At 39.3% G+C, this 25,717-nt stretch overlaps 1 protein-coding gene across 2 annotated transcripts; it reads right to left on the reverse strand.

The window, feature by feature from the left end:
- Positions 1-1,939: 1,939 nt before the first annotated feature.
- On the reverse strand, positions 1,940-25,710 carry AFG3L2 (AFG3 like matrix AAA peptidase subunit 2). Of its 2 annotated transcripts, none has more exons than XM_065753559.1 (17): positions 25,561-25,710; positions 21,806-21,905; positions 21,258-21,326; positions 20,193-20,308; positions 19,189-19,341; positions 16,618-16,692; positions 15,012-15,133; positions 12,330-12,603; positions 11,636-11,773; positions 8,326-8,479; positions 7,510-7,617; positions 7,249-7,374; positions 6,049-6,159; positions 5,400-5,515; positions 4,348-4,548; positions 3,230-3,424; positions 1,940-2,601 (listed from the first exon to the last, which is right to left on the reverse strand). In XM_065753559.1, the coding sequence occupies exons 1-17, from the start codon at positions 25,672-25,674 to the stop codon at positions 2,359-2,361; spliced, it is 2,415 nt and encodes an 804-aa protein (XP_065609631.1). In that variant the 5' UTR covers positions 25,675-25,710; the 3' UTR covers positions 1,940-2,358. The 2 variants fall into 2 exon arrangements, with proteins under 2 accessions (XP_065609631.1, XP_065609630.1); XM_065753558.1 differs by having other exon boundaries at positions 15,012-15,136.
- Between the last annotated feature and the right edge of the window lie 7 nt (positions 25,711-25,717).

Consider the following 25,717-nt stretch of genomic DNA (forward strand, 5'->3'; position numbering starts at 1 on the left):
AGTCCTGTATGTGTACACAGCACAAATGGAGTAAGAGAAAAACTCAGAGAGCTGTTTCTTTTGCAGGCAGGTGGTACCACTGTGAAGAGTTCAGTCAGGATATTTTGTGTATATGGTTTGTGGGGTTTTCTTTGGTCTGATCATTTGCTTGTTTGAGGGGAAGAGTGAAATACTTGTCTACAATGTAACTACATTCAGTCCTCAGCACTGGCTACAAACTGCCTGTGAGAAATGGGAAAAAGAGGTGTCCCACTAGATGGGAAATAGGAAAACAAACAGCAATAAATACAGCTACGCATAAAGCACAGCACTAAACCACACACAAATAAATTGGTTGCTACTTTGCTATGTGTGCCTGACTTAACAGTCAACTACCCTAACAGTTATGATTTGATGCTCTGCCTGTGCAGAACTGTAAACACTGCCCTAAGCACTGTCATGGGATGCACTGGGAGCAACAAACTGATTACGTGACAAAACCACAACAACCCTGGTCTGAGATAACTTCAGCAAAGACTCAGGGAGACAAAAACAGAGGACTGGAGTCAACCCAAGATCTGCACCTGTTCTGTGCCAGCATGGAAGTAAGAGAAGATCTGCAGTCAACACTGCTGTAGCACTGTTGGATATGTCTGCATAACTTTTTGTTGCAAATTGTATAGAAGCTGGCACACATTTTAATAGGGGAAGGAGGCTGTCTTCCTCTTATTCTCCTAATGGAGAAGCAGTCTTGTGATCATGACTAACTTCGGTGGAAGATCTGAAAATCTTCCCTTTATTGGTCACGTCACATTTCAGACGAAGTTTACTGTTGCAGAACTCATTCATTCTAAACTTCCAACTCCAGTAATAATGGAATTGACGTTTAGTTTTATTCAGGGTGTTTTCCTAAATATTATTCATTCTACAGCAAAGAATTCAGTAGGGGCATGCAACAGTTGCTTAACAACTAAAAGGACCCTAATTTACTCTTTGCCCTGTGTCCCTTGTTACCTGACGTGCTATGAAGGAGGACATCATTGATAGCAGCAGCTTCGTTGTAGGAAAAAAAAAGAAAGAAAAAAATCATTTCCATAAATAAATTACTTCAAGTTACTCAGGCAGACAGTTTGTCTGACCTTTCATAGACCCTTTTTTCCTTACCATCCTACTGCTTTCCAACATGTTGCAACATGCAGCTGGAATCAATCACTAATTAGTCCCTCTCAGTTATAAGCCTTAAAGAAGTTGTTACCTAGCAGAGTTCAGTTCCTTCTTCCTCTTGAAAAATAAAACAGAATCCAAGCCCACACCCTCCCCAGACCATACTCCCTCCCTTTTCTGGGATAGGGAGACTGTCAGTTATCTTTTGAACAGCTGCATTCCCCAACAAACAGACTGCTGGCATGCAGCAGGTAAATCAGTGCCAATTACTACACTGAGAGTGTATGAGATTTCACTGTATGAAACTAAGCAGAGAAAACAGTTACCTTTAGGTTAATCAAAGCAGCATGAAACTCAGACAATCTGGTTTAGTCCCTTTGGAGCAGCTGCTGCTTTTGCAACGTGAGCACTGTTTCACTACCCTAATTAACCACAGATTTAAGCTCAAGAAGTTTTGTACTAGACTGAATTCTGTATCAAGAAGTCATCAAAAGAAAAAAAGGAACTCTGTTCAGAAAAGTACTGATTTTATTGACTCAAACTGTATTTACACAACACATATGTTCAATATCTTACAGAACTCTGTAAAAAACTTGTCCAATAAAACTGCAGGAGCCAGTTTCACACTGAACCATGAGGACACTAAGATATTTAAGCGGCTATCCAGTTTCACTGTCAATTTACACAACTGTTCTCAGTAAACAAATCCTTTTAAAAATAAAAATGAAGGGTGAGGATAAAGGATCAGATGAAAAAGCTGACATTTCTGCAACACTTTTTGCAGGATCAAGCATTTTTTTCCATGATTTTTCTGGGGGAAACAAATCACATACAGGTATATTTTAGATGAATAATCAAAATACTTAATTTTTTTAATAAGCCTACATGTATTTGAAAAAAAGGGACCAGTGCCATCAAGTATGTGCATGAACCTGAATTGCTTCAGTGTTGGAAAGGTTCCGTTCTGGCATTCCACTGCAGCTCAAATCCAATGTACGTTCCTTCAGCTGACAAATGAAAGATGATCTTTTTCCGGTGAACTGATGGTACCACATACTGGGAGTACAATATCTTTTGTCTCTTTACAAGACATCACTCTTCCATCCATCTCTAATACAGTTTGATTAAATAAATATTTGTTTGTTTTGGAAGTACAAACTAGGTGAGTTTATTTCTCTTCCAGAGTGCAAGTCAGCATCACCACACGCTTTGCAGTTAAAACGGCACCCCCACTCTGATCTGCCTAGCAACCTGTTCGTCTGTTGCCTCTTCTTTCTCCTTCTCACGTTTTTTGTTCCAGTCTTTAAGGCCCTCTGGCAGAGAAGTATCCTCATCCAAACTTCCTGTACCTTCAACAAATTCTTCATAAGTAGACTTTTCCGCAAACGGCCTTGGGCCAAGCAAGTCTACCATATCGCTTTTATCAAGCACTTCCTTCTCCAGTAGTCGTAAGGCAACCTGCAACAGCAGTAAGTTATGTCACACAGAGTACCATCAGTTGTCCCTTCCTTGCGAGAGTTTAAGGCAGTCCGGGGTGAGATTCATTCAACACAGATTAATCTGATAAAGAGTTTGATTAATACTTGATTTTCCTTCTGTCAGCATTTATGTAGCACATTTTTTTTTCAAATCCTACTTAAAAGACTTGGCAAAACACTCTGAAAGGCACTGCTACCATTACTTGTTACTTCAGAACAACAGCCTTTGGCTGCTGCCTAAAGGCTCCTGGTGCAATACATTAAGCTATAGATCCAAACGAGTGATCTGTGCCAAGTTACAAGCTAGACAGAGCAGCATAAAATACTAACGTGTATAACACACACGTGTAGTTCATAACCTTCTTGGGTCAGGAGTATTCAGTGAAATAACAGTGATCTTTTTTTGGAACCACGTTAAAACATACATTAGAACCTTGGGGTTTTCCAACACACATTATATTTATCTTTACTTATTTAAAACTTTGTCACACTCTAAAGAACACATTGAATAATTTTTGAGGAATTTTCTCATACGCTCACTTTCGACCTATTCAGTTCAATTTGGCTTCTGGTTTATAGGGCGGTGTCTGAAAACATATAATACTCACCTTTTCTACTTCTGCTTTCTTCTCAGTCAGAAGAGATACTGTCCTGTCATAAGCAACATTAATAAGTGACCGAACTTCTTCATCTATCATTCTGGCAGTTGCCTCACTGTAGGGTTTTTCTAATATCATTTCTCCTTGTCGAGGGAGGTCAAAGGAAATCTGCCCAACTTTTTCATTCATACCAAACTGGACAATCTGGAAGTAAAGGGAAGATGGTAACATTTTAGGATATACTGATACAAGTCTAGTAGACAGAATTGAAATTAGGAAGTCATTAAGCTGCTGAAGAAAAAAATCAAGTCTTTTTTCAAGGCCCAAGATCTTTCTTGAGACAATACGCTTAATACAAATATAATACTATTCTTCCCATTTTCTATTTAAAATTGAACAAGAGACACTGAAGGCCAGATAAAAACTAGCACTGCTAAGGATTTCATTAAACATTTCATTTCCAGAACTGAAAAAATAAGAAATTTACCAAAGACAACAAAATGGGTGTGGTTTGGAAGTGGAGGATAAGGGCAGTGTTGTGTGAAGGGGAAGAAGAGTGTCCTCTAAAATGCCTCTCCTGCTCATCTTGTAAGCATCTTATTAAATGGCAGCTTTTATGTTGATGTGAGAAGAGGAATAAGCATCTACATAGTATGTAGATACAGTTATGAGTCACTGCATTCTTAAGATTTCAAATCACTTACCTATGCCAAGTTAATATGGCACAAGATGTCTTAACAGGCAGCAAGCAGTGCCCAAGTACAAGGTTTTCTGGATTTAGAAATATGTGCAAATCCAAATCAGGTCTCCAAACTGAGCAATTTCAGAAGTAGCACCAGATAATCAAATCTACGTACTAAATTAAGTAACTTCCACATGTATTTGAACGCAATGCAGCATGCATGCTCCTGCAGGTGGATGCAGAATAGCCATCAGCTCACTGCACGACTGCAGTAAAACACCTGAGTCATCAGCATCTCTATACAATAGCATAACGTTTAGTCACATAACCTTTTACTGAGATAAGCTTCTGACATACCTGATTAGATCATATCCTTTACAAACATTACTGTTAAGTAGTAGAAAAGGAAATCAGTAAGAAAAATAAGTATTACTTCACCACATACCTGAGCATATGCACTCTGCGTCACCTTCTTCAAGTCATCCTGAGCACCGGTTGTAATTCTTCCAAAGAAGATTTGCTCAGACACACGTCCTCCCAGAGTCATGCACATTCTGTCAAGTAGTTGCTCTTTGGTATAAAGGTACTGCTCTTTGGGTAAATACTGAGCATAACCCAGTCCTTTACCACGAGGGATAATAGATACCTACAATCAAAATTAATAGAATGCTAAATAGTGTTTAAAAAAAAAAGGCATTCTTTGGTTTGACTAAATTTCATAGCACAACCTATACCATACTCACCCTTCAAATTTAATTCAGACCATATTTCCATTTACTGTTTGGCCCTCATTGTGATTTATCCTTAGAAGCCCTGACTAGCTCTAAACTGGGATAACAACTACTAGAATATCTGGAAAAGAAAGGTAAGACCACAGGAATGCCAGACTGCACGACATCTTTAAATGCATTAATTAAAAGTCACAATACATGTTGGGCTTTAAGTATTCCAGAAAAAATATCACATTTCTGTATCACTAGGATTCTGAATAGTAGCTTCCATGTTCACTAATGATTTCCTTCCAGCAGTAAGCTGCATACGACTAATTTTAAACTTGAAAACTAGACAACATTAAGAATACAGTATCATAGCTGGTTTAGGAGAACGGACTGTTTATCTTCAACTTGCCAAGCTATGCAAACTTAGAGCAGCTTCTGGGTGATCGTTCTTGTAGCTGTATTCCTGAAGAGGCATACGTCTGCATTACCTGTTAAGATTAACCTAAACACTGCATCTGTACTAAAAGCCTCAGAGAAAAAGCAGCTTTCAAATCAGGCAGTCTTGTGCCAACACTGAGTCCCTATCACTTCCCAAGGTCGTTCTTACTGCAAACCCCGTAACACTCAAGTCAGAAAATATTTCAGAAAGCTACATGAAGTGAAATAAATCAAAATTTAACATTTCCAATGTCTTCTGTGAGGCTACATATTTCAAAGTCCTCCATGCCCATTAAGGGAAAATAATACAACAATTAAAAAAAAAAAGTGCTTCCTTTACCTTTAAGAGGGGATCAGCATGCTCCAAAAACCATCCTGCAACTGCATGCCCTGCCTCATGATATGCTACTGTCTTTTTCTCCTCTGGCTGCAGAACTTGAGTTTTCTTTTCCAAACCTTTACAAAATAAATTTGATTAATACTTTCAGGTGTATCTTTATCCGCTGGAATCCTTTACACCTCTATTTAGAAACACAGTGAACAATATTTAGAAGCCACATACATAATCTATTGAAGAAATCAAATATAAAACAAAACTAGCAACTTTAGAAGTTTGTGTCTTTGAGGATTTATAGCAACCTCATCCCTTATTAGATTTTCTTGTTTTAAAGCTTAAGAATATTCCATTTCTTCTATAAGACATTTGCTCCTTAAAAATCCAACCATTTTCTAATTACTTAAGGCTAACAGCAGTGAAAAGCATCACTAAATACAAGCAGCTATTTCTCCTGTTATTTTGAAGAAATTAGAAAGTGTCTTGATTAAATGCTTATTTTTGCTCCTTCTCCATTTCAGAAATCAGCAAAATAATCCAGGAATTTATTTTCTAAATCTCAAGTATGTTTAGGAGGAAAGAACAGTGTTTAAGAACAGAGGATTCAAAATGTAGCCTTCATAAATGAGCTGATAAACTGATGCGATGCACCTACCTCCAATAACTCTTTCAATTGCTTGCTCAAAATGTTTTTGGTTTATAGCATCTGAGAGATGCCGTGCAGCAATTAATGCAGCTTCGTTACAAACATTAGCAATATCAGCACCTAAAGGCAAGGAAGATAACTTTACTTATCATTTTCACCAACTTTCTTTGCCTAGACTAAGAATATTGGTACCTATGATTATGCTTTTACAGATTCTCATGCAAAACAGAATAAAAGGCAATGGACTCCAAAACAATTCATTACACAGACAATATTTTTTTAAGATAGATTTAAATACACATACTATGATTATAAGCTTTAGGATTTTTCTCTTAGGTAGTTACTGAATAGAGCTTACAATCAGCAAGGTGTTGGTTTGTACATCAGAGTGTATCACACCTTCTGTAAGCTCTGTCTCCAATGGACTGGACTGCACTTACTCTCATTTAGACAACTATTTAATTAAATTGATTAACTAATTAATTAATTAAAACAACTTTCCTACATATATGGTTTGAGTATAGCTCAGACCTTGACATGAAATGATTTGTTCTAAAAAACACATTACTGGCTTCAAGCCATTCACTTCTTGTTAGCTTTATTTAATGTGATGCTATTGATAGTTTCAAAGCAAGCAAAAAAAAACACATCACTGAAGTTGCCAGAGATGTTGACAATCAGATGTCAGAAAAAGTTTTATTAAAAACCACAAAAAGCATTCAATTGTCAGTCAACACAGGTATTAAATGGATTATGATAGAAGCCAAGAACATAACTTTCCACATTCATTTCTAATTCAACAAAAGGTCACAGCACATTTTTCAAGAAGAATATTCTACATTCAGAAACTCAAATTCCCCCATAGAATGTTCACATAAACTATTATGAAACATTCTGCTTTTTTGAAACGTTCAATACATCGAATGAACATACATTAAAAGGAAGATCACACATACCAGTGTTAGCAAGGAGAAATTTCTGGGATGCTTCTCCTGAAGCCACAAGAAACTGACATGCTGTATGTCACCCTGACTGAGGGAGACAAACTTAAGACGCTCAGAAATCTCTCAGCCACTCAAATAGGAGAAGAGAACTTCACATCACTCCAGCAAATAAAATAAACTAAGAGAGCCAGCCAGGCTGGATCAAACACCAGAAAAGCAAAAATTGTATGTTAAAATACCTACAGCACAGAACGGAGTTACCTACCTGAAAAACCAGGTGTTAGTGATGCGAGTTTTCTTGCAAGGTTATCTTTATCTAGGACTGTATCTAATTTCAGAGGTCTAAGGTGAACTTTGAAAATAGATGCTCTTCCTTTTATATCTGGGGGGCCTTTAAAATTAAAGAAATATACATGTTTACTTCTCACAAGTAGATTGGTGTGAATGAAGTTACATCTGTAAATAGCTAGTGATTTTGGTAGCATTCCACGTAAGCAGAACTATGCAGCAATGCAAATAAACTTACCGATGTAGATCTGTCTGTCAAAGCGTCCTGGTCTCATTAGAGCAGGGTCTAAAATATCTGGCCTGTTGGTACCTGCCAAAATTACTACATTTGTGGTGGTATTAAAGCCTGTTGAAGAAATACAAGAGAAATGTGTGAAGGTATCTTCGAAGAAAAACAAACCAACAAACTGCTGACTTTACCAGGCCACAACAGTACTGACAGTTAACAAAAATGATCTTAAATAGCTCCCTTTTCTAGGACACTGTCCAGCTTTTCACAACAAGCAAAAAATAGCCTTGAGCTCTGCTCTGTGTAGTGCCTACTTTATCTTCAAAAGACAACAACAGATTAAGTTCCAAGTAAACTGCAGAACCAACATGGTTAGCTGTGTGTATGTGTGTAAGCCTTGCTGTATTTTTAACAGACAGACTGCTATCACACAATTTCATTTTATTTTTTGCATATTCAATTTTGTCAAAGTTATGAGATGCAGAACAATTGTTGTTTTTCCTGAACCGATCTTTGTAAACATGAGGCTGCAGCAAAACGAGTCACCATTACTCATTCCAGGAAGTAAGCACGACTCAATTTAGGAAACACTTGCTTCCTAATGCAAATGCAATTTGTATTTAAAATGAACCCAGTGTTGATTTGCAGGTCTGAGAAGTGCGCTAGTTCTTTCATTTGTGTTCCTCCTCTCTACTGCCATCTGCACACCTATGCCTTGCATCTAAAACTACCAACATTAATGCAGTGATCAATACAGTTGGTACTTAAGTCACTACAGACTTATGCTTAGATCCTTGTCATTGTAGTGCAATATTTAATAATTACCATCCATTTCTACTAGAAGCTGATTGAGAGTGTTCTCTTGTTCACTTTGTCCTCCAAAGTTGCCTCTTCCTCTCTTCCTTCCCACTGCATCTATTTCGTCAATGAAGAGGATGCATGGGGCATTTTTACGAGCAAGAGCAAATAAGTCTCGAACCTTAATAGGAGAACAGAATACAGAACAGTTAGCCATTGTTTGACAGTGGTATGGGAGGCTGCTGAGGCAGTGGAAGGCACACCAGTGACAACTATTGCCAGTTCCCCAAATCCCCCAGCCAGCTTCTAGTGCAACGCTGTCACATCACAGCTGCCACTCAGGAGTCACTGATGCGGAGGCACCTTGGCTGAAAGACCATTTCTCAATCCATAAATTAAGAACATAAATAATACAAATTAAAAGCCTTAAGAAATATACACTTTCTGAATGACTGTATCTTCCATATCAGCACTAAAAGCCTATGAAGATATAAGGTGGTCTCTCTTCCAGAGAGATGCTTTTTTTGAAGCATAGCATGAGCAGAAATGAAATACAAACAAGCATGCTCTGACACGATGCTTCAGATTGAGGAAATAAAATCTTTCAGCTTTTCCTGCAGTTAGAACTGAGTGCTGCAGCTTCTACAGTGAGCTTAAGGCTTACTTTTAAGTGCTTACTATTGTACTTCAACAATATTCTGTTTATAAATATTGATTCTTAGCCATCCTGACTCTCTATTGCATGGGCCAGGAAAACTGAACTCACCTCCAGCAATTTTTTTGGAATTAAGTTCTAGAAGTCTGAAAAGATGGCTAAAACATGATCAAATATCTATAATCTAGAAGTCCCTTTTTTTCCCACCCCCAAATAAGATATTATCTACCAAACCCTACTGTAATAGTTACACCACAAATGGGCTATAACATGCAACATCACAACATTCTGCTTGCAAAAATATCAGAAGGACTTCATTAAAACCAGTTCAGCAAGTTCACAGACCTGAGTGATATAACTGGAACAAACACTTAAACATGACTGGAGTGAGAACTATACACAGCTCAGTGCTCTCATGCTCTGCACATTGCAGAAGCAACTAGAATAGGTGGGTACAGAAGATGTGAAGCGATACAAACTTTGGACACTGTGCCATACTGTGGAAACTCATTTGAATTTGTAAACAGTTTGAAAAAAAAGTACAGCAAATAAGTACATGAAGAAACATGATGAACAAAGAAAGAGTATCGGGTGTTCAAAGTGAAATCCAACCTTTTGGTCTTAAAGAATGATCCAAAACTAAACTATTTTTCAGAAACAACAGAATTAAAAAACCATGAAGGAACTAAGGCTCTTTTAATTCCAGCATATCCTAATTTACAATTGATGTAGTAGCATCACTGACAACGGTCTTATTTACCAACTTCACACAAAATGAAACAAAAACATTCTCACTGTGTACTGAAGAGCTACCAGAAATTATCAACAGTGTTGAAACATTCACAGCTGAACCAACAATTGTTATGTCAACAGATGTCACTGAGTACTAAGAGGTGATAATTACAGCTGGGTAAGTCAAAAGAAAAATATTAAGTAATTTTGCTTTTGGGCTTTTGAGGTGTATGTTAAAAATAAATGACAACACAGTTGAATACTATTATTATTTCTGAATATCTAATACTTTTTCCTGGAGGATACAGATCTGTTTCTTTTGCTGTTCCTCAGTGAAGTCCTTTCCACTTGGTATGCTTTTTTCAGCACTCACCCATCCTACTGACATGATCACCATCTTCATACCTTTCAAGCACACTCACCATATACGTTTTTTTTTACCACTTTGTTATCATTTCCTACATGTATTTCCTTGCTTTGTCTGTATCCTTTCCCCATCACAGCAGCATTTGACAACTTCCTTATATATTTTCCGTTTCACTCTGCATCCTCATTGGAGTCTCTCTTCCCAAACCCAATTCCACATCCAAATTTCAAAATGCTTCCTGTTCTCTCAGTTGCAAACTCTGCACCAACCAGTGTTCCTCCCCACCCTCTTCCCTTTTCTCTTTGTAGAAAGTCCAGAATTGCCTGCCTTCAATCATCTTCTCCCATCTGTATTACTGGAATGAGTCCTTCAGAAGATCAACAGAAGCTAGCAGGAGGCATATGCTCAGATAGCTGTTACAAACTAAGGAACACATTTTGGAAAAGCTTAACCACAAGCTTCAAATAAGTCCAGCCACATGAAAATTACAGTTTCTCAAGGCTTTAGGGATCTTCATCCTAAAATTAACTTCCCTGTGTATTTTCACAGGTCGTAAAACCGCACATATCCGGTAGAGCCCATTCCCTGTAAAATTTCAAATTGCAATCAAAATCCTAAAGCATTTCTATTTCATACTAGAAGAATTAGTTGTTAAACACAAGTGAAGAACAAGGTATGTTTCCTTACTTCCACTCTCAAAAAATGTAGCAAATTAATTTCAACACAAATACTGTAGAACTGTGTCAGTCTGAATATATATTTTCTGAGGTATATAAGATGGTTAAGAGTCTGCTGAAGGTATGAGCTGTTGAAAATAGGACAATGTTGGACATTTTAAGGAATCCTATTTTCTGGTGTTACCAGCCTTACAAAACATTTCCATCAACTTGTTTCTAGAAGATGCTTAATCAGTAGATCTAAGTGTCTTCCTTCCCTAGACAAGAGACTTCAAACTAAAGTAGTTAAAGAAAGAAAAAATGAAAGCACTGTAATAGCTACTGTCTACCACTTTCCACTTAAAATAGCTCATTAAAAACATATTAAGGCAAAACATCAAAAATGGAAGACGATACATTTGGTTATTTAAATCACCTGATCTCCAGAATTTAAAGTATTAGCTCCATGATCCTTGGACTCCTATTTCAATCAGAAGCTCGTTTGTGTGCCCCAGATAACTATATTTAAGAGTTTGACACTACAAAGAAAACAAAGGTCTTCAGAGAAATACGAATGATTTAGAGCAGAAGACATAGCAGTGGTCAAATGAGCTACGTATTTCTGACCCAGCTACTGTGTCTACTTTGGAGCAGTTTGAAGAGAATTCTGTTCTGATTTTATTTCATTTTTCCAGATCTCTGCAAAGAAGTAGACCCATAGGGCCCAGACAGTACTGAACTACGTTTCTTCTTTTTATGAAAGCTACCTCTATGCTTCTTGTGTATAGGCAAGCATCTGGTATCACTTACAAATAAAAACAGTTCTCAATTAAAGCCTGAAGCTTTCATCAAACTGCTCACCAAACTTGAGAAAGTCCCTTCAACAACCAGCACAGCACAAATAAAACAGCAAGGCCAAAGACTTACTCGAGCTGGACCCACACCAACAAACATCTCCAAGAACTCGGAGCCATTGACTGTGATAAATGGTACGTTAGCTTCTCCAGCAGTAGCTTTAGCTAGAAGTGTCTTTCCAGTACCTGGAGGACCTGTCAGAATTGCCCCCTGCAAAGGAAACACATTTTCCTTAAGGAAATAACATAACTCTATGAAATACCTCACTTAAAGATCTTCTACATGGTAAAATGATGATTCCACTGTTTTTTATTTTGCTATGGTAAAAATGGTATAAGAAAACAGTCTGAAATTTCACCCATCATTTAAACCAGCATGAAAACAAACAAAGAAAAAATAGACATAGCATTGCCACATTGTGTTAGAATTATGGGAACAGTGATTTATTCATCTAACATTCTGAAAAAGTCACTATGCTGCTACAGCATAGTCAAAAAGTGACAGGCAATTCTATAACCATTACATATAGCCATGTTAGACATGTATCTGGTGGATAATTTCTCACTTTACAAACATGAAATATTCTATAAAAAAATCTTCTGGCACTATAGTTACTCTGTTCACATTTCATGTCTTTTTTTTTTCTTCTGATTGTGAGAAGAAAAGTTAGAAAGTATTGCCTACATAAATATTCATGGTCCAATTCAAATTCCTGAGAACTAACAAAAGAATCAAGTAATCATCTCTTAAGTCATCACTTCATTACCTTTGGAATTTTTGCTCCCAGATCCTCATATTGCTTGGGATTTTTCAGAAAGTTCACAAACTCCATTATCTCTAACTTGGCCTCCTCACAGCCAGCTACGTCCTTGAATTTCACATCTATCTCATCCTTAAGGACTTTGGCTGTGGTTTCACCCACACTGAAAAGTCCACCCATTCCACGCCCTCCTCGACCTAATCCTGCAGGACCTCTTCTTAATGTGTACAGTAAAGAACCAATAATGAGGATTGTAGGCAGTAAACTCAGGAGAAATGATCTGTGGAGAAAAATAAAAAGCAGAAAGCCAAACATTACACTGCAAAAATCCATTACCGAGCACAGCATATACAAGACACTGGTTTCATCATAAGCAAACTGAACAAATTCAGAACTAATAGGTTCATAGGTTCATAAGGTTGGAAAAGACCTACAAGATCATCTAGTCCAACCATCCTCCTATCACTATCCCTACCCAACTACTAAATCAAATCCTTTAGCACCTCATCTAAACGCTTCTTGAACAGCGCTAGGGATGGTGCCTCAACCACCTCCCTAGGCAGGCCATTCCAGTGCCTGACCACTCTTTCAGAAAAGAAATGCTTCCTCAGGTCTAAACTAAATCTTCCCTGGCGCAACTTGTGGCCATTCCCTCTCGTCCTGTCATTATTTATCAGGGAGAAGAGGCCCACCCCCTCCTCACCACAACCCCCCTTCAGGAAGTGGTAGAGTGCAATAAGGTCTCCTCTGAGCCTCCTCTTCTCCAGACTAAACAATCCCAGCTCCCTCAGCCGCTCCTCATAAGACTTGTGCTCCAGGCCCCTCACCAGTTTTGTTGCCCTTCTCTGAACACGCTCCAGGGCCTCAATGTCCTTCTTGTAGTGAGGGGCCCAAAACTGAACACAGTACTCGAGGTGCGGCCGTACCAGAGCTGAGTACAGGGGGATGATCACCTCCCTGCTCCTGCTGGCTACACTATTTCTAATACAGGCCAGGATGCTGTTGGCCTTCTTGGCCACCTGGGCACACTGCCGGCTCATGTTAAGCCGAGCATCAACCAACACCCCCAGGTCCTTTTCCTCTCTACATTCTTCAAGCCATTCTGCCCCAAGCCTATAGCATTGCATGGGGTTATTGTGGCCAAAGTGCAGGACCCGGCACTTGGTCTTATTGAACCTACATGGTAATGAATACCCTAGCTTGCAAAGATACTGTAAATATTACTCTGTAAGATGTTCACATTGGAAATAAAATACATGTGAGAAGAAAAAGATTCTGAATTACAGAATCAAATCAACCAAAAAAATTTTTCTAACTGTAATTAAGAGTTGGAATTAATTCTTCATTGCTGTCCTCCTTCTCTTACAACTACTGGAAAATGTAAATTGAAAGTTTTAAGAGGACAATACATTCCTACTCTTGATGCTTAACAAGCAACAGTTTTGTCTTTTTTTTTTTTTTTTTAAATAAACCATCATCATCTAGTGATAGCAATAAGAACACAGAGGAAAACTGCACTGCCTAGTTAACAGAAGCAGCTCATTTTCTGCGCCCTTTGAAGATAAATTCACAGGACTCGTATGGAAATGGTTATTTTTATCAAAGTGAGCTGTGTTAGGTAACATATAATCAGTACGTACAACACCTTCAAGCTGAACATTCTCAAAAATATACCCTCAGTCTTGTTCCCCTAGGTGTTTCTCAATTTCTACATCTCCTTCGGTCAGCGTTTGCTTCTCTGCCCCAAGGCTACAGCCTCATTCTGATTACTCAACTGCCCACCATCCTACACGGTCTGTCCTCCAACTTCCTAGCATGGCTCTCTGAGGGCTGAAGAGAGACTAAGACTAAAACAGTTCTAATTATCACAGTGTCAGAGCACTTAACGCTTTTTTCCTCTGGTAAGAACAGCTCACAAGGCATTCCATCAACTCTCAGCAATAATAAAATCCTAAAGAGACAGCAGTACTATCACAACTTCTCACACGAGATTTTCATGCTTTTGCAACAGCCCAGACTTCTGTGATGAAAAGGAAAAGCTGAGTATTCACTACACTATGGAATTAAGTAGATTCCAAAACTGTGATCAAACAGCTGCTGCTCAGCTACAGATCAGAAGAATACAAATCTTGAAGTACTGGAACCCTTACTCCCTAATGGTAAGTGCCATACATTAGATGTGCTATTTCTCTTGAACAACTTGGTGATTAGAAGTACAATACATATTCCAGTTCCTTTTAACAGACACACTAATGTAATTCCCTTAATCACCAATACTGCGCCCTTCTGCAAGGCCTCTGTCAAATTACAGGCAGAAAGTGATGATCCTTAACTCAGTCAACAGACTGTAGTGCTATGCCGTATTTTGTTCTCTCACAAATCTCTTAAGCATCATCTCTGGAGCATTATTGTTGCGTCCTGCTGACTCCTGCTCTGGAGAGGGCCACCTGAAGGGCTTTAACTGTGGTTAATTGTGAACAGAAATATGTACACACTAAGATTTTTACACAGATAAGGTACTAAACAGATCCTCTTACAGTTAACTTTCAGAAATAAAACCAAGATGGCTATTGTTCTGGTAACACTGCCACCCAGTGTAGCACAGGGTGAGTGTCTAACAAACCTACTGTAGAGACAATTTCTCATCAGGACACTTTGAAAACAAAAACAACAAAACACGCTTCTTACCCATCACTCTCTGTTGAGTAGACTACAGGCAACCTGTTCTCCACTTCTATACCCAGGTCTTGCTGCACAGTTTCAAGATTCCGTTCGAAAGTGTCCACACTACCGATATTAAACCAGACATACTGCTAAAAAAAGAGCAGAGATCACCACAAAGAGCCCTATCTCACCTCAGCTTCATTTTAAGCCAACTTCTAGCACGTACACAAGTAAATCTCAGAACTTAATCAGACCACAACATCATTTTAAGTTGCCTTATAAAGTATGTAACCAATGAAAGATGCATCTTATAAACCTAAGGTTTACCAACTTGGACACTGTATTTGTCATTGCCTCTTCAGAAACCACACATCCAAGTTTTTGTGTATTGTAAGTTGACTGAATTATGTAGAAGATTATAGATAAGCAGGTATTTAGAAGGGAATTACACAGCATTGAACCACCAAGCACAGCAGTCATACAACCTACTATTTCACCTAAGATCTCAGCCTTCCTGGTTAAGAAAAGCAATTACCTACATTTGGAACCCATATTAGCTTGTATTTTTTTTTATTCACAAAAAAACAGTATGAAGTTATATACCTGAAAAATAATCCAGATTCTACTTTTACAGCTGAGACTGGATCTGTTTTATGAGAATCTCCTCTTTTGCACCATGACCTGCCTGACTTGCCCCTACTTACTTTAACACTGGAGAAAAAAAAAAGTAGCCCTAAGTATTAACTGATTGAGTAACTAACGCAATGGATGGTATGTGGGCTAAAGAGTAGGTGAATAAATAAGCTGCACTGAAACCCACAGATGAAGTAATTGCTGCAGATTTCACTTTACCCTGGAGGGACCTGCAGACCTTGTTTCAGAAAGTCAATTAAAAAAAACAACAAAACCCTAAACAAACAACCTATCACCAAAGAAGGTAACGACATATAGCTTCTCTAAGCTATTAAACAGTAAAAAATCATGACAGTAAGAGTCATTCACCTGCACGTTGAAAAAGTCTGAAGCTGGCAAAGACTCTGCTCAGAACAAAAGTTTTTATGTTTATGCATATGAGTTTATGTTTGTTTATTTTCTGAATGGGTCTCAGCTCCAAATATTATTCTTTGGAGAGCTTTTATCTTTATCAGCCTATTCCTGGTTATATTACTAGGAAAAGTAACAGAATAAAAAAAGTCTATTTCTCAAGAATAAGAGCAAGCAGCTTAGCTTTAAAGACTGTAGTAACAAACAGAGAAAGTTTAAAGTTTACTTGCTTATAACAAACTATCTAAAAGCCTGGGACAGAAAAGATCCAAGTGTTCGTTTAAGGCTGGTATATTCTTGAGAAGACAGAAAATAGTAATTAGAAACACAGAATCTTCAACAATTTCACATCCCTTCTGTCTATATATTTATATAGAGAGCATGGTGCTGGAAAGGAACTACTTGGCACAGTTTTGAGATATTTACAGCAAAACAACACAGAATGTAGAATAATGTGACAATAAGACAAAAAAATATTTTAGATTAAAAGACAGTTAATGTTCCTAAATTCTCTGCATCAAACTTCAGAAAGAACGAGGCAGTCTTTTTTGATGAAGTTTTGTGTATATGTATTAGAAATGTTTACCCATTCATGAGGAGACTTTCCTGACACAAAGATCACTCTAACAAAGCGCTTGTTCACCACTTCCAGTCTGTCCACCTGTGGAAGGAAAGAACAAAACCTGTTACCTGTTAAAGTGTACAAACTCTATCTACGCTTCCATCACAGCTAGCACAGCTGCATATGCCAGACTTGAACCTGTTCTTTTCTAGTAAGAAAAACAAAACACATTGCAAATCAGGATGACTCCACAAGATACCGTCTGTGTTACACAAATTATCAAGTTTGTACTCTACTTAAGAGAAGCTCAAAAGTTTCTAAGTAAACTGTGTTGTTTCAGATGTATACAGCAAGTTTTACACTCTTGCATGCTTTTGCTTGGTAGCTCACAGCTCTATTTAAAAAAAAAATAAATCATGACCACAGCTACAAAGAGTAAAAGCTCCTCTCCACTCCAAACTTACATACTAGGAATGCCACCCACTAAGAAAATCTTCTCAATGAGCTTCTTTCAGTGACATTTCAATTTAATTTCATTAATTCCAGTAATGAAGCAAGTATGTAATCGGTAAACAAGGAATATTGGCACAGCAGAAATCAGATGGAAAGGATGACTTTGCATCCTTTTTTAAGGATGAAAATAAAACTCAAAGAACAAATCCATACCCCTTGTCTCACATTAGAGGTAGAGTAAGGTAGTTAAACACTACGTAACTATTTCAGTGGTCAAACATACTAAGTGATAGGCCAGATAATGCCAAACTCCTTCAGGAGCTTCCAAACTTAACAGAATGAGGGAAAAGTCAACTCTGCTCTTAAAACTGTTTCTCCTAACATAAAAGACTTCCTGTACTACCACATCAAACACAGGAACATCTGTAAGTTAACAAAAGAATTTATTTAAGGTAACAAATCAGGACCTAAAATCAAGAATCAAGTTGTGGGTTCACAGATAAAAAGTGAAGCTTTTTATTTTAGGATGGAAAAAAATGTCAAATACCTAGTTTCTTATATTTGACAGTGTCTTGAAAGGTGGCAATTGCTAAAGAAATGTTTTGCTTCATTTCTTTTGCTTCTTTTCATCCAATAAATGGTTTCAGCATCTTTTAAAGTTTTAAAACTATGGTTATGCAAGTTGGGCCTGAGCTGCACACAGGCTAGCAAGGCTTTCCTGAACTCACTGCATGTGAACATTTATAGTAAAATGCATACAAAATACAAGCTAAGAAGCCTATCAAGATCTGATCTGACTTCAGAAAGCAAGACTACCTGAACATCTTCACTATGGAAAGGGCTGATGTTTTCTCCCCACTAACTGGTCAACACTGTGGCAACCAACAACTTCCGATGACTGTATTTTTAGCTTACTGAAATATCCAGACTATATCTTAGAGAGGCCCGAGAGACTCTGTTTTATGCAACAAGCTACTTTCATAATGCTCTTCTGCAATCAGAGTTCAGACTTCATTAACTGTTCCTCATCAACTTTTTTTATTTTATTTTTAAACTGAGCTAGTGTCTTAGCTGCTTTATGAGCATAACCAGATGGCTCTGTTCCACAAGATGTACACGTAGTTGCCAACTAAGAACAGAACTGCCAGATGTGGTCTGGGCAGAAAGGTAGAAACATAAAGAGCAGCTCTGCACTAAGCACTAAGATAAAGAAAGGCAGGACACAACCTGCTCAGCAGTTTATGACAGCAACAAAGGTGCAGGAAGCACGCTGTTATCATAAAACCCCAGGCTTGGAATGCAGAGGAGGAAGCAAGCCTGTGTTTTCTTAATCTGCAGGAGAAGCTACAAACATGGAAGTAAGAAAGCCCAGTACTTGAGGCCCCTGAGGTGGAACAAGCATGTATACAACACTCACAATCCTGCACTTCAGGGCATCGCCAACCTATTACAGCAAGCATAGGAAGATGTCAAGTTACACAGAGATAGGATACTGATGACAGAGTTGACTGTTCCAGAAGTAGCTCTACATAAGAAGGAAAGAAGAAATAAAAGGAGAAAGCAAGTAAAGGAGACTATTTTATAATATCATTAGGCCAATTCACTGCCCCTGGAAAGGATTCTTTCATTTCCTACCCTCACCTTTATGTTAGCACCAGGGCCACTCAGATTCCTCAGATCAGGTGAACTACTGATATAAGGAATGAAAAAGCAGAAGTCCACACACACCCAGCGGAGCTAATGGAAGTGTTTAGGGTTAGGAATAAGCTTCTCCTGAGGGCACCTGGCACACCTGCTTAAATCACTGAATTAACTGTAAATCCATCCCAAGACACTAAAGCTACACTGCCTCTGAACTAGGAGAAACACTAGCTGTTCAACTGAGAACTTCTACTCTGAGTTGTCCATTCCCTCTGCTTTCTTGAACTAACACAAGCCTTCATACAACCACTTGAAACATCAGCCAAGGAACTGATGAAGGTGATCAGTTAATGAAGATGATCATCTTCATCCCTTTCTCCCACAAAAGTTAGTCTTGAGCTAGTTCTCGCTGCACAGCTACAAAAATACAAACATAAGCGGGGAGGCAGAAAGGAGCACCTTCAGCATACCAATTTTGTCTTTTTGATCCCTACTACTCACCACTCCTTTAGAAAGGTAGTTATTAACAAAGTCTTTCCAGGTGATTTCTCTCCCAGGGACCCTGAAGAAGAAGTAATATACAACCATCGTCCAGAAAAATGAACTTCCCACTACGTACATACGAAACTCCCTGACATCCCAAGGAATATCACCCTAGGGGGGAAAGAGAAACAAATTTTACAATATACAATACAGTAAGTAAATAACAGACATACCAGTATCTATTTGAGTTTTTCCCCTGCATTCAAGGTTACCACAGAGAATGTCAAATATTTCAAAATATAGTTTTATAACATGTTTCCCTCCCTTCAGATATAACTGAGGAATGGCAAAGTTAGTGGAAAAAAACACTGTTCTATGAACAATAATTGAGCAGTCTTCACCTATAAAGTACTTATAAAGAAATTATCATCTGTTATATGACCTTTCCCCTCCATTTGAACACAATTTTCTCTGCACTACATACAAAGCCTACAGAAATAATAAAAAATAGGAGGAAAAAAAAGTTGCACACAAGTAAAGTCAGAGCAATATTCTTATACTGTCAGATGCTACAATCTTTGCGCTACAGCTAATGATAGTGAGCATAAATTACAAAATTAAGCTTATGCAATTATTCCATCAAAGTTAAAAAGTCTAACAGTAAACTTGTTTAGCTTGTTTAACAAGCACTGACATTTTCAGACAAAATACGTAGCTCATAAAGCCTGAGGCTCCACTACAAAAGCACAGAGTATGAGCAACCATATTCATATACCTTAACATTCCATTAAGGCTCCTGAACCAGTTAAAGAGTTGGATGCCTCTGAAGGTACATACAAACAAGTATTTATGAAAGGCACTGAGTGGGGGTGCCACCTAGAGCCGGTTACTATGAAATACAAGGCACAGGAGGCCTAAGAAGAACTTAGGCAATCAGAAAAATGTCCCTAGAAAGCAAAAAAGCACACCAGTTTACTTCAAGACAGTTAATATAAAAAAGAAAGATATTTTATAGTCAAGACCTTCTGCAATCTGGTCCACCAGTTAGTGTCTTCTTTCTTGCCGCCTTTTTTCCCACCACTGCCACCTCCTCCACTACCAGTCCCGCTCGGCTGGCGGGCACTAGCTTGCTTTGCTTCTAAGGAAAAATAAAACAACAAAAAGCGTATCTTTATATGTTATAGCAATCTCACTCTAGTTTTAGCTTTAATGTTACAGAGGTCTGCAAAATGAACTGGTTTACAATGCTTCAGTAATGAGAGGGAATGGAACTACACTTCTCCACAAAAAAAGATACAGTAATCGGCAGAGACATCTCAATCATACAATTTAGATCAGCAGTGGAGTCTGTTAATTGCATGCCTGATGACACTTTGGCACTGAGAATCAAAAAAAGTCACAAATATGTGACAAAGCACATTATGGAGACTGCGTGAAATGTACTCCTACTACATTAACCCAAGACATGGAAGATTATTCTTGGCTTAAAACAAAAAACAAAGACAACACACACAAAGAAATCCCCACAAACTCCAACACCAGCTCCCAGAATTCACCCCTCCCAGACATAATGCTCCTCTTGAAGTTCAGAGTTTATTGATAGCACAGGTTGGAGTCCTGTTTAACACTCTAGAGGCAAGCACAGCACTGCCACCACCAACTCCTCTTTCTGTGTGCCCAGTCCTAGCTGAAGAGTTGGTTCTGAGTTCCCACCCAGAAGGACAGTTCTGGTTACTCCATTCAACAAAAACTGTTCTAGCTTGGTCAAAGAAAAGCTGAGAACTAAACGCACAGAATACCTGAATGCATGACTATGTCACCTAATAGGAGACAGTAAAACAGGAATGTAAGAACAAGCACCTCCACTAAATAATGAAAGAAAATGCACATTACTCCAGAAGACAGACATCACATGAAAGCAAAACAGCATTTAAAAAAAAGTCAATTTGTACTTTCAAACTAATCTGGTAGAGAAATATATTCCCTGAAAAATAAACAAAAAAGCCCAAACCCAAAGTTAAGCTAAGATCTACTTTAATGAATACACATCCTAAAAAACAGAACTGAAATCAAGTGGCTGTGTTTACCTTTTGTTTCTTCAGGTGAACCTTTAGTTCCATTAGGTTTCTTCCCATTGGGAAAATACTTTTCAAATCCTACAAAGAGTTAAAAAGTAAATAATTGTTTTTTTAGTTTACAATTCTAACATTACATTTCAGCAGTCGCAAGTTGAATATATACAAGGTAAAAAAACAAGTAAGGAATACATAAACTGTAATCAATTGTAAAAAAAAAATGGCCTTGTTCTTGTCCTTAAAAGTTCTTTCAGGTTTCCATAAATAAATCTGCTACTACTGATACAGAAAAACTTGGATGTATTTAATAGCTTAAAGTTGTTCTTCAAAGCAGAGACAGACAAGCTTATTTCAACAGAAAACGGCATCGCACAGTGTTAAGTTGAGCAAACAGCAGTCTGCTCTGTGTATGGCTAAAACCACTACAAAGCACTGCTCCACCTCAGGATTAATGGGTGTTTAATACAAGAGCTCACTGCCCCATACACAATAAACCTAAGTGGCACGTGAGTGCCGTCCTCAGCAGCATGCTTCACTCCAGTGATCAAAGTTGCAATCACCTTTGGGAGGTTGTGAGAAGAGCCTTCTGCAAGCAGCAATGACACTTGCCAAGACTGTCCTTCTGTCAGCTGTAACACCAGTGGAAACACTTTCACGAAGCTGAAAGGTGAAAAATAAACTTAAGCAGGAAGAAAGAATGATGCACACAATGCTGAAGCACTTTCAGTGAAAGAACTGCAACCTTTTCCCTGTGGTTAAGATCCCCCTCAAAACCAAAAGGAATGCATCAGACGGTACCTATGTCCATTTAAGAAACAAACATGGAGGGGAATGATGCTTTGAAGAGTAGACCCAAACCCCTGAGTAGGTACAGATCCACTTAAAACTACTGTAGCCAAGAAGACTGTTTACTGATACTTGCCACTCAAGTGCAAGGAAGGAAATACAAGCATTTTAAAAGAAAGCTTTAGATACCGTAACCAAACACTTTATTCCATATTAAAGTGCAATGTTATCACACAGTCCAAGATCCCTTTTCTTCAAGGAATCCAGGCATTCCCCCTAGCCTCAAAAAAAAAAAGTTCATATCAAAAGCCCTGCACAGATCAAACACCACTAAGTTTTCTAATAAAAAGTATTTCTGCCTCCATTTCCTTTTGTCCCAAAGGAATGCTCAGACTCCTGTTATTTTTGATCAGAAGTTATTTATATGAGAAAAAAAATAATCAGAGAAAGGTCCTGAAAACTTGACTCATGGTATTCAGACAAGACAGCAAACATCCACCTAGCCTAAAAATACTGGGACTACATCTAAGAAAGAAACCTCATTGTCAGTATCCCTACAACAATTGTCACATGCAACTTGTATCAGCTCTAGACAGAACCCATACATTAAGACAAACACGTAGGACACCAGATTCCACACTCAAATCACTCTAGGAACACTGGCATATTGTAATTACTAATTCTCCAGAAGTCTTCTGCCTGGGAGTTCATGAACAAGGAAACAGACACGCTTATTGTGAGCAGCCGTCTAGTTCCACCTACTGGAACCAAGAGGAATGTCAAAATGTCTTTGCTTGCTTTTGTGACAGACTGTGGTAAGAAGAATGGCAGGTCCCTGAAAAAAGTCTGATTCTGGAAATTCAGAAGGCTCTTTTTCATGTAATGCACAAACAGTGTTGGTAACCTGGAGAACAGCTTATATAGAGAGCAGCTACCAGGGCCAATACACTACCACCTTCATTGGGAGGGATGGCATGCACACCCCTAAAAGAGGCTTTTGGACAGCTGGGATGAGGCTGTGTGGGCAAAATAAAAAACAGTTTTAGCAGATTTCAAGTTAAAGGGAGGGAGGCATGGAGAGAGAGGGAAGCAGAAGCAGCTGACAGAGCTTTGGGGGCAGACCTCATGAATACAACTGCTTTGCTGCTGGACATATTCTACAGATCCTAAGATCTGTGAGTAATAACTAGACAGGCAACTATATATTTATATTCTGCAGAAGTGTTTTGAAGTTGCTTTTACAAGAAAAGGAAAGAACAAACCTATGGCACATTCAGCACATCACATGACTGACTCTGGGCAGCATGCTTCTATACTACCTACTGACTCATCAAAATCAATGCCCTGCAAAACAGTTTCCTTTCACCATCACATCCCAGAAATGCAGAAGTTGGTTGAACCACACTACAATGGTAATGACCTCTTGGGGTTATTTTTCGACAAGGTAAATCACCAAGATGAAAGCTGATCATATCGATCCTGATAGAGGAGCTGTCCTCAAGCTGGCTGCCCATGGAAATGCCACAGCAACCTCAGCTGATGGAAGCACACCCACTGCCCAAGGACGGGGAGGGCAAACAGCACACGTTTTGACAGAATGCTTAAGTAGCTGTTTTGGGCTACGTATCAGGAAACTGCCCAGCTTATCCCAGTCAGAGACGAAAGAACTGTCACAGATGAGATAGAGCATGCACACACACCATAATATTTCTTCTTCAGGTGAGCATGACATCTTTCTCAAAAATCAAGACTATTTTAAATAGAAATTCAAGACAAGCAAGTTTGAAGCATAAAGAAGTTAGTTTTACAACCAAAATACCTCAGAAGTGAGGTGAAAAAGTTACCGCTCCTGAGTACAACAAACACAGGGTCTGTAGCACCAAAGGGCCTTCTTTACCATTTCGAGCTTAAATAAAACACGTAATTTTAAAGAAAGCAGAACTACTGACTTCACAGAAACGTTGTGACCATAACCATCTGTCTGTTTGCTTTACAAAGATACACAGAGCAAGAACAGGAAATCCACACTTTCAGTTACATAAACAAAGGATCAAAAATTCAGTAATTCAGTAAAGTTGTAGGCTTAAAGCTTCACCCATATACAAGTTCCAGTTTGAAGTTCTTAAAGAAAGAAAAAGAAGTGCAGTCAAAAGTTAACTACATAATCTCACCATGACTGAAATACTACATAAGAGCATGCTGAGGAAGGGAAAGGAAGCTGGCTAAAAACAAAATTAAAACATCTAATTTCAGGTAAGTCACTTAACTTGCTTAGCCAAATTACATTTTTTTTTAAATCCTTGTTTTGCTACCTATAGAAACACATGGACACTAGTATGAATGCGAAGTTCTCTCCACAGTTCCTTTCACATAGTCATTGAGACATTAAGGGTGGAAAACACCATTAAGATCATCCAGACTAAACACTGACCCATCCTTACCATGTCCACTAACCATGGTTACTAAACACTTCTATGGTACGGTGACTCCACCACCTCTCTGAGCAGACTGTGCCAGTATCTCACCTCTCCCTCTGAGAACAAGTTTTTCCTAATATCTAACCTGAATCTCCCCTAGCACAACTTGAGGCCAATCCCTCTCATCCTATCACTAGTTACAAGAGAGAAGAGACCGACCTGCAGCTCACTTCAGTCTCCCTTCAGGCCATTATAGAGGACGATAAGGTCTTCCCTGAGCCTCTTCTTCTCCAGACTGAACAATCCCAGCTCCCTTAGCCACTCCCCATAAGATTTGTGCTCCAGATCCCTCACAGCTTCGCTGCCCTCCTCTGGGCACGTTGCAGGGCCTTAATGTTTCCCTTGCAGTGAGAGCCCAAAACCGAATACTATTCAAAATGTGGCCCCACCAGTGCTGAGTGCTGAGTGCAGAGGGGCAATCACTTCCCTGCTCCTGCTGGCTGCACTATCCCTGATATAACATTTCTTCCCTCCAAATAAGAATCCATTGCATTCTATTGACAGTAATGAGAAGCAGTTATCAGACAAACCAGTGACGCTGCTGTTTTGTTTTTTGTATTCTCCTACCGATGACCAAACAAACACAATTCCCACATGAAGAGTAGAAACTTAGGACAAGTCGCTAACAGCCAGGTGCGTGCTCCCTCTCAAGAGTTACCCACCGGCGCGGGGACAGCCCAGCAGACAAAGAGCCGCAGCAGCTCTCCCACCTCATCGCGGGAAGGCCCAGCACCTACTGCCGACAGACGCAGCAAAGGAGCAGCCACCTTTTCCCAAGCACCATCGCAGGCCCGTAGCCAGCTCCTCCGCGATGCTGGGGCCGAGAAGGGTAACGTCCACCCTACAACCGAGCCACGACACGAAGGGCTGACGCCCAGCCAGCACTCACCGCCCGCCTCAAGGCTCTCCAACCCGCACCCACCGCCGAATCCTCCCCATGCAGCTCCGTGCCGCGGCCCGGCCGCCGCTTCCGGCCCCGCACCGCTCCTAAGGGCCGGCACCGGGCACCGCCGGGCCCGCACGCACAGCGAGCCGCCCCACCCGCCGCTCACCTGCGCCGGGCAGTGCCGCGGCGGCAGCAGCAGACCCCTCCCACAGAACAGCTGCTGCAGTAACACCGCGGGCAGCCGCCGCCCGCCGCCCAGCAGCAGGTAGCGCTGCGCCATGGCCACCGCGGCCGTCCCGTGGCCGCCACCGCTTCCGCTGTCC

This window comes from Cyrtonyx montezumae, unplaced genomic scaffold (assembly GCF_038088225.1).
Source record: "Cyrtonyx montezumae isolate F1298 unplaced genomic scaffold, pur_monq_1.0 scaffold_8, whole genome shotgun sequence".
Classification (NCBI taxonomy): domain Eukaryota; kingdom Metazoa; phylum Chordata; class Aves; order Galliformes; family Odontophoridae; genus Cyrtonyx; species Cyrtonyx montezumae.